Raw genomic sequence first — 12,315 nt, forward strand, 5'->3', positions numbered from 1 at the left:
TCTTTTTTGACCTTCTCATGTTTTCTGACTGAAATATTCTAGTGTTTACATTCTCTACTTGTTGGCAATTCAGTTAGTCCCAAGGTATTTCTTGGACTTGATTCACAGAGCTTAGAAGTTGGCACTTCCATTTTCAAGTGTGATGGAACCTCCCAAAGTATTCACCAGAAATGTTTTTAAAAATGTAAATACTTTCATGAAGAACCTAGAAAATACAGGCAAAATAAGCCTTTTCTTTGTCTTCTGTGTTTTTGGTTTTTTGTTTTGGTTTTTTTTTTTTTTTTTTAAATTTGGTGACTGTTCCCACATTATGTATTTCCTTCTTGTATTTAAGTGCTTTTTCTAGAGTGTATCCAAAACCGTTGTGATGGAAGAGGAAAGGGAATGGAAGGAGCTTTGCAGGTTACTTCCAGAATTCATCACATAAGTAGATTTTTCTACTGAGGACTAATTGTAATGCTGATTTCAGAGATTAAGTAGCATAAACAACTTGAGGACAGCTTTTTGTCACAGCTGGTGAGTGAGCCCAGCAGGGAGGGATTATGCTAGACCTGTTGTTTGCAAACAGAACTGGGCTAGTGGAATATGTGGTGGTTGGAGGCCATCTGGGGCACAGTGATCATGAAATTACAGAGTTCTTGGTATTTGGTGAAATCAGGAGGAGCATCAATAAGACTTCTACACTAGACTTCTGGAGGGCAGACTTTGGCCTGTTTAGGAAACTTATTTGGACAGTTCCTTGGGAAACAGCCCTTAAAAACAAAGGAGTCCAGGAAAGGTGGGCTTGCTTCAAAGCAGAGATCTTGAGGTGACACAGGCTGTCCCTGTGTGCTGAAAGATGAGTTGAAGAGGCAAATGTCCAACCTCGATGGGCAATGCAGTTTTAAAAGAACTTAGGAATAGAAGGAGGATGTATCATCTCTGGAAGGAGGGTCAGGTCTCTCAGGAATTATTTAAGGGGGTTGCTGGGGCATGTAGGAAAAAAATTAGGGAGGGCAAAGCTCAGTTTGAACTTAATTCAGCAACTTTTGTAAAGGATAATAAAAATTGTTATTACAAGTATATTAATGGCAAAAGGAAGGGTAAGACCACCTTTGCTCTCTATTGGACGTGGGAGGGAACTTAGTAACTGCAGATGAGGAGAAGGCAGAAGTGCTTAACACCTTCTTTGCCTGAGTCTTTAGTGTGAAGATGACTTGTCCTCAGGACAGGTGCCCTCCTGGGCTGCTGGATGGTGTCAGGGAGCAGAATAGTCCCCTGTTATCCAGGAGGTGGCAGTCAGAGAACTGCTGAGCTGCTTGGATGTTCATAAATCTCTGGCCCCGGATGGGATCCATCCCAGGGTGATGAGAGAGCTGGCAGATGAGCTTGTGAAGCCTCTCTCCATCATTTACCAACAGTCCTGGCTCACTGGTGAGGTTCCAGAGGACTGGAAGCTGGCCAGGGTGTCACCCATTCACAAAAAGGGTGGGAAGGATGATCCCAGGTAATTACAGACAGTCATCCTGACCTCAGTACCTGGTAAGATCACGGAGCAGTTTATACTGAGTGTCATCACACAGCACCTACAGGATGGGCAGGGTGTCAGACCCAGCCAGCACAGGGTTAGGAGGGGCAGGTCATGTTTGACCAACCTGGTCTCCTTTTATGACCAGGTGATCCACCTAGTGGGTGGGGATGTTGTCTGTTTGGACTTCAGCAAGGACTTTGACACTCCTGGGCATTTTTGGTACTCTTGGCCTTTGACGCAGCACACCCCTGGAAAAGCTGGCAGCCCACAGCTTGGACAGGAGCACTCTTTACTGGTTAGGAACTGGCTGCATGGCCAGGCCCAGAGAGTGGTGGTGAACAGTGCTGCATCCAGCTGGAGACAGTCACCAGTGGTGTCCCTCAGGGGTCTGTGCTGGGGCCAGTTCTGTTCAATATCTTTATTGATGACATGGATGAGAGGATTGAGACTTTCATTAATAAATTTGTGGATGACACGTAGCTGGGACCGTGTGTCAATCTGTTGGAAGGTGGAAAGGCTCTGCAGAGAGACCTGGAATGGCTGGATGGATGGGCAGAGTCCAGTAAGATGAAGTTTAATAAGTCCAAGTGTCAAGTCCTGCACTTTGGCCCCTGCAGCGTTATAGGCTGGGGACGGTGTGGCTGCACAGTGCCCAGGAGGAAAGGGATCTAGGGGTGCTGGTGACAGCAGCTGAACATGAGCCAGGGTTTGCCCAGGTGCCCAAGAAGGCCAATGGCTCCTGGCCTGGATCAGGAATGGTGTGGCCAGCAGGAGCAGGGAGGTCATTCTTCCCCTGTCCTGGGCACTGGTGAGGCCACACCTCGAGTGCTGTGTCCAGCTCTGGCCTCTCAGTTCAGGAAAGATGTTGAGTGCTGTGTCCAGCTGTGGGTGTCTCAGTTTAGGGGGGATGTTGCAACACTTGAGCTCATCCAGAGGAGCCAACGAGGCTGGTGAGGGGCTGGAGCACAAACCCTGTGAGGAATGACTGAGGGAGCTGGGGTTGTTCAGCCTGGAGAAAAGGAGATTTAGAGGTGACCCTATCACTCTCTACAACCCCCTGAAAGGTGGCTGTAGTCAGCTGGGGGTTGGTCTCTTTCTCCAGGCAGCAACTGACGGAACAAGAGGACACAGTCTTAAGCTGCACGAAGAGAAGTTTAGGTTGGATATTAGGAAACAGTTTTTTACAGAAAGGGTGGTAAAGTACTGGAATGGTCTGTCTGGGGAGGTGGTGGAGTCACCATCCCTGGATGTGTTTAAAGAAAGACTGAAGATGGCACTCAGTGCTATGGTTTCATTGAGGTGTTAGGGGTAGATTGGACTTGATCATCTTGAAGATCTCTTCCAACCTAGTGATTCTGTGATGAAATGTAAGTTTTAAAGCAAGTGCAAACAGGTTTATGGTTCCACTAACCCTATTTTCTGTATGAAACATGGAACTGAACCTTTTTTTTTTTTTTTGAGTACTGTGAAGTTAGATTTCAAAAAACTGTAAAGGCCTACTTTAACAAATGTTAAGAGTTTAATTTTACTGCATGATTCATTCTAGGAGAGATGTCTTTGTCAAACTCAATTTTTGTACAGTCATGTAGGAGTTTCAGCTTAATTTACCTGTAGAAAAATTTTTCATATCTACCCTGTTCTGGCACATCTGCACTACATATGCATGTAGTGTGGGGAATGTCATTGCAACAGTTTGTATTTTTAAGGCAGCTGGTCATCAAGCTTTTGGGAACAAATTGATACAGGTGTTATAGATACCTGTATAAACTCACTGTAGCTCACTATGGGAAATAATTCTGCAGCCCCTTGCCTTTTGCAAAACTTCTAATTCCAGTTGTTATGAGTCCTATATTCCATTAAATTTACTTTCCATCAATTATTTCTATGAAAATATTTATCCCCATTTAAATTTTTCTGTGCCTCAGTTGGATTTCTAATGGCTAAATTCATTAAGTATTTAATAGCTGAGTGATGCAAAGCTTGATTAGAAATGAAAAATTTGACTCTCTGTCTTAAAGTGGAATGATAAGTGATAACAGTAGGGGAAGTTTATGTCTCGGGTTGAGACAGCCATACTCATGTACTGGGCAGAAAAAAGATCAAACTAACTGGCAGTGAAAAATTTACCTTCAGCTTCACCCTTTTTAAAGCTTAGCTTCAGAGCAGCTGTTAAAATTTGGTTTTTCAAGTTTCAGGTTCTTTTCTTGAAATTTCTATCCCATCCTGGAAGGACTCTAGCAGTCGTCTTAAGTGTAGCTGAAAAGTGGTTGCCTGTTTATTCTGAGACTGTTTTCCACTCAGTGCTTCAGGAAGTGAGGCATAGGTTCGACCTCTTAATTTAGCTTACTATGATATGGAGGAGTGTTTAAGCCTACTGTTCAAACTTCTAGTGCAGCAATCCAAAGCTCAAATTATTAGATTTAAGACTGTCCTAGGGGACCATACTCACATTGACTGTTGCAATTTCTTTTCTGGATGGGAACAGAAAGTTACTTTAAGTACAGACATCTGTGTACTGCTCTGAAAGTTATTTGGGTAGGGAGGATTTTCTTTTCTGTGTTCTGTAGAACCTTTAAGTGAAGAGGTAGGTAGAGTACTATCAAGTTGTTTAAATATATTGGTCACTTAGAAATTAAAAGACCTGGAACTGTGATCATTTATATAAGACACCAGAGTATGGTGTCTGGCTGGTGCATATTCGCACATTGGGATTTTATATTCAGGAATGTCAAGTATTGATCTCAAAATGTTCCCATTCATTCCCTCCAGAAAGAGAACATACTTGGATTTAAATTTTCTAAGAATAGGAAGAGCAGGTGTAACCTACTTAAGAAACCACCTTGGATATGGAAGATTGGATATGGAAGTCTTTTGTACTGGAACTATAAAGATGGAAATGGCACAAAAGGAGAGAAATCTGATGTAAATTACAGCAGAGATTTATATTTTTGTGCTCTGAATGGAGGAAAAATATTTGCCAAAATATTGCTGGAAAATTAGTGTTGTTCTTAGGGGAAAACTAATCATACTGATCCTGTTGCAATCCACCGAAGATAACAACAGCAGGCATTGAGAAATGGACCTTATATGCAAATGTTTGTTTTTCACTTAGAATTAGTTTAGTGATGTAATATGTTAAGAGGGCATAAAATGGAAAAGATGGAAGACCATCTTTCTACTTACAGTCTTTAGAATATTTCTTGTTTTTCTGGGAAACAGATCTGATCAAACAGTGGGAAGGTGTTACTAGCAGTCTTGAGAACAAGAAGAGAGAACACCTAACAGACACAGAGGTCTAGGAGAGAAAAGCTGAAGAGTTATTGAAAGTTAAAGAATGGTATGAAGAATTCTTTGTATGGAACTTGAGAGAGGGCAAATCAGAAATAGAGCATTGATGGGATAATGAAAAATGCTTGGGAAGATGTTGAAATTGAGGTTAGGATCGGAGACAAACGATCCTGCTTTTTTTTAATTGATGGCATTCAGTTTGATAGCCAAAGAGCAGTTGCAACAGTAAGAACCCTTTCCTATTAGTCTTTACCTTTAAACATAGATCTTCACATGCCTGATTTAATTTTTAAATAATCAATCTCTAGCTAACATGAAAAAAAGTGTAAAAAAGGAATCAGAAAGATGTTTGGTCTCTCGAAATAGAAAATCTCCTCATGCGTACTTGTAAAGTGCTGAAGCTCAGATCTTCCTGAGGTGAGGATTGAGGTCATCTCCCAATATGTTTCAGAAAGATAGATATTTCGTGTGATTAGGAATGAATCAAAATACTTGTATCCATCATAAGAAACCTGTTGAGTGACTGTCTTTCAGAGAAATAGATTTTACATCCTTCTGCAAAATGTTTGTTTTTGTCTGTAATTGTAATGACTGAAAAACTTTAAGGGCTGACTTTAAGTCTGCAACTCTGCATTTATCACACCTACTCTGAGACTAGTCATTAAAGAATGGCTTAGAACTGTATGTGTTAATGAGATATGGCTGAGAATATTTTTTCTCTTTTCCAAAAAATTAAGCTGTGTTGCTGTATTTCCATCAATTTCTACTGCAGAGATTTCTGAAATTATTTATATAGTGTTGCAGGTAGTGGCAGTTTCTTCAGCCTATCTACTTATTTCTTAATCGAGAGAGAAATCAAATCTGCAAGCATTATAGCAGTGCTGTTAAGCCTGCATGTGAACATAGCCTACAGCAACAGAAAGAATTATTGGTGTGAAACCATCCTTTTCAGTTGTGAAGTATTATGGGCAAAGTTCTTGTATAATTTAAATTATTTTCAATGCAGTCACTGCATCACCTCCTTGTCATCTTATGCTACTTTGAGTCTCAGTCCTCTCTGTGTTCTGTCTTCAGCTGTTGGGGAGGGAGAGCTGCTCTGCTCATTATCAGTTCTGAAATAGTTTTTTTTCTTTTGCTCTCCTTTTCTTTTCCTCCAGCCCCCATCACCTTTATCTTTTCGGGAATGTTCAAAAGAGTTGTATTCTACCATAATATGTGTGCTTCTTGAGGTATTTGAAGTTGTGTGTAGTCTGTAATCACTTGTTTAAAAATGAGTTTGATTCTTTCTGAAAGGGAGGCACATAAAACCTCTAGAGACTTAAACCACTTCTGATGACCATGTGGTGATTACTTTCTGTTCCCAAAGTGCAGACACTGTGTTCTGTCCTTACAGAATGGAACTGCTTGAAAGTTCTGCTTAGCTCTTGCAGACAAATAAACATACTCAGATAATAATTTGTACTTTTTTAACTGTAACAGTGGTATGTTAACAAACTGATGGACTGGAGAAAAAATTATCAAGCTAGGTGATAAGTCATGAGCTTGCTCTTTGGCAATAGCAGGAGTTACTTTAACTTGCTAGGTTCAGTCAGCTTCAACTTGAGTGCTGCTTCTGCTTTGTAATATTTTCTGACATGCATGTGCAGTGCTTGATGTGTTATTATGCCAACCTACATACCAGTTAGACATATAATAGGTACTTTTTTTGCCACACATTTTAAACGACTTGTTTAAATAGCCTTAGCAACAGATGGTCTGGTTGACAGCATGAAGCAGTTCTTGTAACTGTAAAACTCACAGTACTTGGAAAATTCAGCACATTTGATGCTTTTATCTTATACCTTTTTACTCTGAGGTTTTAAAATCTGTAATTATGTTTTTAAAACAACCTTGAATTATGCATTTTGGATTTGATGACATTTTTAAATTGTTCTTTTCTTAGTTCTGAATCTGATATGTTTTAAGGTTGCTCTGTGTTAATTAGGCCCCATTTCAAGCTGTCAAACTGCTATTGTTACAAACTATTACCACTCCCTCCACCCACATGATTTGCAGAGTGCAGAGTAATACAGCATTACAAGCAGGCTTGAAATACAGTATAGCAAGATGAAGCTGCAAGGATGTGTTTCTCCTTTTGGATCTTTATCCTGTGGATAGCTGTGGACATTATTACCAGTTTAGATTTTTATTTTTTAAATTAACTTTTTAGCTAGTTTGTTGTCTTCAAATATAACACATACATGTGAAGTGCTTGTTTGATTAAGGGCAGCTATCAGTGATCTCATATATGTGTTTTTAGTGTTTCCACATGTGACACCCAAAGGAATTAATGGCATAGACTTTAAAGGAGAAGCTATAACTTTCAAGGCAACTACTGCTGGAATCCTTGCTACACTCTCTCATTGTATTGAACTCATGGTAAAACGTGAAGAAAGCTGGCAAAAAAGGCTAGATAAGGTAAGATCATTTTCCTTCTACTTTTATTGAAAAAAATAAGTTTCTTTAGCTTGAAATTGCAATTTCAAATAAGCTGTTACTAACTTTTGTACTCAAACAACTGTTTTCATTTTTTATGTACAGCATTTATTTGTGTCAAGTGCTTTAATTACTAACACTGTAAAATTTAATTATTAACACTGTTAAGGAGCCTTGTGATATAGGACTGGTGATATAGTAGCCCTTCATCAAAGTAATTTTTTCACAGTACTTATTCAGATGGTAGTCCTGTATTCTATAAGAAATATAAGAACCTGAAATTATCTCATAAGAATAAGTGTATTGCTTACAGCCTTCTGACAAAGACCTAATTATCTGTGCATGCAAAATGATGTGCAGGTTTTAGTATGATAAGAGGTGATGACAAGACTGGGGAAAACAACCAGTTCTTACTTTATGTGTTTCCTCAAGATAAAATTATTTCACTTTCCTTTAGGAGATTGTGAAGATTAAGTTGTACTTTATATTAATCAGTCAAATCTTCTGTGTGGTGTTAAAATACCTATTATTCTAATGACAGTGATAGTAGTTCATTCTGAACCTGCTCAACAGCTCTAAAGGAGCAATGTCGTCTTGTCTGAGGTCTGTTGTTGGAGGCATGGCACTTTGGAGTTCAGGCTTTAATTTCTATAATCTTGCCATTGCTGGCTGGTGTGCAGTGCAGCTGTCTTCCTGTTCTCATTCCATGTGTTTTCATGTGGTATATATCATGTATCAAATCTTACTCTATTTAGTGGTACACTATTCAAAGAATATGATCATATTCAGACAAAATACATCCATATTTGAATCTTTGACCCTGTCTTCTGTATTGTTTGTGCATATGTGAGAGGCCTGGGCCTGTCTCTGTGTTGTGACTTCTGTCAACAATTCTTTACTGGTTCAGCTAGCAGTTGGAGGAATTAGAGTGGGTCCAAGTCTTGAAGCCTGTTTGTAGGATCATAGGGGAGTTCAGGTTGGACAGAGACCTCCAGAGGTCTCGCTTGCTCTAACCTTCATCTTCAAGTAAGGACAGTTTGAGTCAGACCAGGTTGCTCAGGGCATTATCAAGGCTGTAGATGGGCAGCACAGCTCTTCTGACCAGGTGTGCTGCTCACCTGTTGTTAGGAGTAAAAAAGTTTTGCTTTATGTCTTGTTGGAGTAACTTCTGTTCCAGTATCTGATGCTTATTTTTTAGCCTTCTCCTGTAAACTGTGAAGAGTGTGGCTCAGTTTTTTAGTTTCTTGAACATATTGGAAGGCTACTGTTAGGTTCCACAGCAAAAGCCTTCCCTGTGCTGGAACACTCTGCATTTGTGTGGTCAAGACTTTCCTTAGAGCATGTTTTCCTTGCTTGTATAGTTTGGTATATTTTAATAAAGAGTAATGTGTTAAAGTACAATGTGAATTTATTTAGATTTGGATTTTGTCATTTTTGTTGGTTTGAGGACTAACTTTAAAGCACTTGTGTAAGATGCAAGTAGTTAGCAAATTCAAACCTAAATTTCACTATGGGGTCTCATGGGACTAATATCTCATACAGCATGAAAAAGTACATTTTAAGAGGGCTCACAAACTTCTGTCAACTTCTATCCCCAGGAAATAAAAATAGCATAAAGGAGCAAAAGCTCCTGAAGACTCAGAGTTTTCAACTTGTTCTGCTTTGGCAGACTTGCAACTTTCAAAAGCGCATTTGTCAATGGCATTTTCTGGGGACATTTTTGAGGACAGTCTAGTCTACTGGTATTAAGTACCTTAATTAGTATATAAACTATATTAGTATATTAACTATATATTGTATATATATTAATATTAGTATATTAACTTTGTATTCCTCTCTTTACTCACCCTTCAGAAGAGGAGATTTTTTTATTGAATGACATAAGTAGACTTGTGGGGGGATAGCCTTGGCAAAGAGTGAAATGCTCACCACCAGCAGGATCAGAGGGAAAAGCACAATGGGAAAAGCACAAGCTTATGGGTCAAGAGAAAGACAGGAAGATTGCTGCCTGGTTTTTGTCGCAGCAGAACATTCTTGACATGTGGAAAATGAATTTGTTGCTGATTTAAAATAATGGGAAGTTAATGGGAGACAGAAGGACAAAACACTAGGATAACTTTCTTGCCCTTTTTCCATAGCTCAGCTTCATTCCTTCCCTGTGGCTCCTCTGCCTAGAATCCTCAAGTCATTAAGATTGGAAGAGACCTCAAACCTCATCAAGTCCAGTGGTTAACCCAACACTTCCAGGTGCACCACTGCCCCATGTCCCGAGTGCCACATCTCCACCTTCTTTAAGATTGCCAGGGGCAGTGATTCCAGCACTTGGCAGTTCCAATGCTTGTCTGCCCTTCCAGTGGAGAACTTTTTTCTCATCTCCTGCTGCAACTTGAGACCATTTCCTCTTCTCCTTGTGCTTGTGAGCTGGGAGAAAAGACCAAGCCCACGTGGCTACAGCCTCCTTTCAGGCAGTTGTAGAGAGCAGTGATGTTCTCCCTGGGCCTCTGTTTTTCCACACTAGACACCCCCAGCTCCCTCAGCCACTTCTCCCAGGATTTGTGCTCCAGACCCTTTGTAAGCTCCATTGCTCTTCTCTGGACATCATCTCCATGTCCTTCCTGAGTTTAGGGTCCCAGAGGACCGAGGATTCTAAGTGTGGCCTCGCCCATTCTGAGTACAGGGGGACGATCTCTGCCTTGGTCCTGCTTGCTGGTCCTGGCCAGGATGCCTTTGGCCTTGGCCCCCTGGGCACTGCTGGCTCCTGTTCAGTCAGTGTCTGCAGAACCCCCAAGTCCTTCTCCTGTGGGCAGCTTTCCAGCCCCTCTGTCCCAGCCTGTCGCCCTGCCTGGGGCTGTTGTGACCCAAGGGCAGGACCCAGCCCTGGCCCTTGTTGACCCTCACACCACTGGCCTCAGCCCATGATCCAGCCTGTCCAGATCCCTCCACAGAGCCTTCCTGCCCTCCAGCAGGTCAGCACTCCCACCCAGCTTGAGTGCACCTGCAAAAACTGCCTGAGGGTGCACTCAATCCCCTTGTCCAGATCATCTGTAAAGATATGAACCAGGACTGCCCCAAATATGGAGCCCTGCCAACAGCACAGGTGACCAGCCACCAGCTGGATGTAACTCTGTTCACCACCATCTGGGCTGTCTGGGCCCAGCCATCCAGACAGATGTTTCTTAACTAGCTAAGAGTACACTCATCCAAACTGTGGGCTGGCTGCCAGTTTCTCCAGGATAATGCTGTAAAAGGCTTTAGTGAAGTCTAAAAAGGCAACATCCACGGCCTTTCCCTCATCCATTAAGCAGGTCATCCTGTCACAGAAGCTCAGGTTGGTCAGGCAGGACCTGCCTTTCACAAACCCCTGCTGGCTGAGCTGGATGCCCTTGATTGTCCAGTACACAATCTGTGCTCTCACTTGAGGTAGTATGTCCCATAACCATACTGCCTGCTGGCAGCAGACAGTGCAGGGTGAGGAATTAGTGTGTAGGGTTTGTAATTAGTCAAAAACACTTCATCTTTGCCTTTCCTTTCTCCTCATACTTTTTCCCAGCTTTAGTGCAGGTAGCCTCCATCAGTGACAGCCCTCTGGGAAAAATCTGTTGTAGTATGGATCCTTCATGGAACATGGTTCCTTCAGGAAATGCCCCTGCGGTGTGGACATGTATGTGCTCTGCCCTGGAGCTGCACCTCCTCATCCTCTTGGTCTTGGCATCTACTCTGTGATTTCTCACTTTTTCTTCCAGTTCTTCTCTCCACAGTGTGTTTTTTACTTTTTTCTTTTTCCCTCAGAGGAATGTCACATACATGGTGGATGGGCTCAGCTGTGTGCTGCAATGAGTCTTTTTTGAAGCTGGCACACGGCAGCCCCAGTCTCCTCCCATGAATGCTACCTGTGTGAGCCCCACATTGATGCCTACACCCTTAAAGACAGCAATTGACTATATTCACTCCTCTGCTACCATTATTCCACAGTGGTAGAGCTGCCTTTGGTTTAGTTTCTATCTTTTTGGTTTAGTGCTTAAACACCACTTTGTAAGAGTAACTTTTACAACTATGAGCCTGGTCAAAAGACATTGCTTTTCATCTGATAGATAGATAAATGTGGGATGAAAATGGTGTAGGTCTTTGTACTTTCAGTTTTCTTGAAGCTGTGTGTAAACTTCTCTGAAAAGGAAGTAAATATTTTGATATGATAAAAGTACAGATTCTATGGTTAGTTTTCTTTTGTTACTAAAGTAGTCAAATGTCCAGAATGAAACTTATATGAAGCATCTATCTACTATTATCTTAAGTAATTGTAGTTACAGCTTTTCTTTCCACCTTTTACACTTAGCTCTTAAGATCTTGAGCTTGACTCTTTTTTTCCCAGGACAGTATATAATACATTGAATGCATTTTAAAATAGACTTTTTTAAAAATGTATATGTATTGTATACACAAAGGATTTTGTCATTAGTGTTGGATCCACTGTTTTACTTGCAACAAAGTCTTTGTGATAATGCTTTTCCTGTTGTCTTGCCTGCTGCAACATTTTTCTTTTCTTGTTTCTGCCTTCTTTAATATAGTTGCCAAGAGAAGCTGGCAAATTTGGAGAATTGTATTTTGACACATGTGAATTGTAACTAATTTGCAGATTGATGTACAGAAAATGTGGGGATTTGGGGTGAGTGGGAGAAGGAATTGTGTTATAGGTGGGATCTGTTTTGTTTTTCATTCCAAGTCTGGTAAAATTTCCATGCTTTTCTCAGTGACTTACACCCAAGTCATGCTTTATGTATCTTCAGGACTCTCCAGTTCCTTTCAAAAAAGATAAATGTGCAAAATATTGTGAAATCTGTTAGCAGGTACTGCCTCTTTGATAATTTCAGAAGAGAAAAGCCTACAGTCACAGCTATAGACTGTATTGTCTGCATCAAGCAGCCTTCTTTTTTTTTTTTTTTCTTTTTTCTTTTTTTTTTTTCTTTTAAGGGGGGTGGGTAAAGCCATATTACCTTGTTTTACATCAAAAGTACTGCCTTACTGAAAACTGGAAAATGTGTTTG

The 12,315-nt window shown here is 40.9% G+C and overlaps 1 protein-coding gene across 3 annotated transcripts in view; it reads left to right on the forward strand.

The window, feature by feature from the left end:
• CERT1 (ceramide transporter 1) overlaps positions 1-12,315 on the forward strand; it is an 85,925-nt gene that overhangs the window by 55,214 nt on the left and 18,396 nt on the right. For all 3 annotated transcript variants that reach the window (XM_066338535.1, XM_066338533.1, XM_066338534.1), the window contains one exon: positions 7,098-7,255. In XM_066338535.1, coding sequence (XP_066194632.1) covers positions 7,098-7,255 — 158 coding nt within the window. The remainder of the gene's footprint in view (positions 1-7,097; positions 7,256-12,315) is intronic.

Source organism: Sylvia atricapilla, chromosome Z, assembly GCF_009819655.1.
Source record: "Sylvia atricapilla isolate bSylAtr1 chromosome Z, bSylAtr1.pri, whole genome shotgun sequence".
Taxonomy (NCBI): Eukaryota; Metazoa; Chordata; class Aves; order Passeriformes; family Sylviidae; genus Sylvia; species Sylvia atricapilla.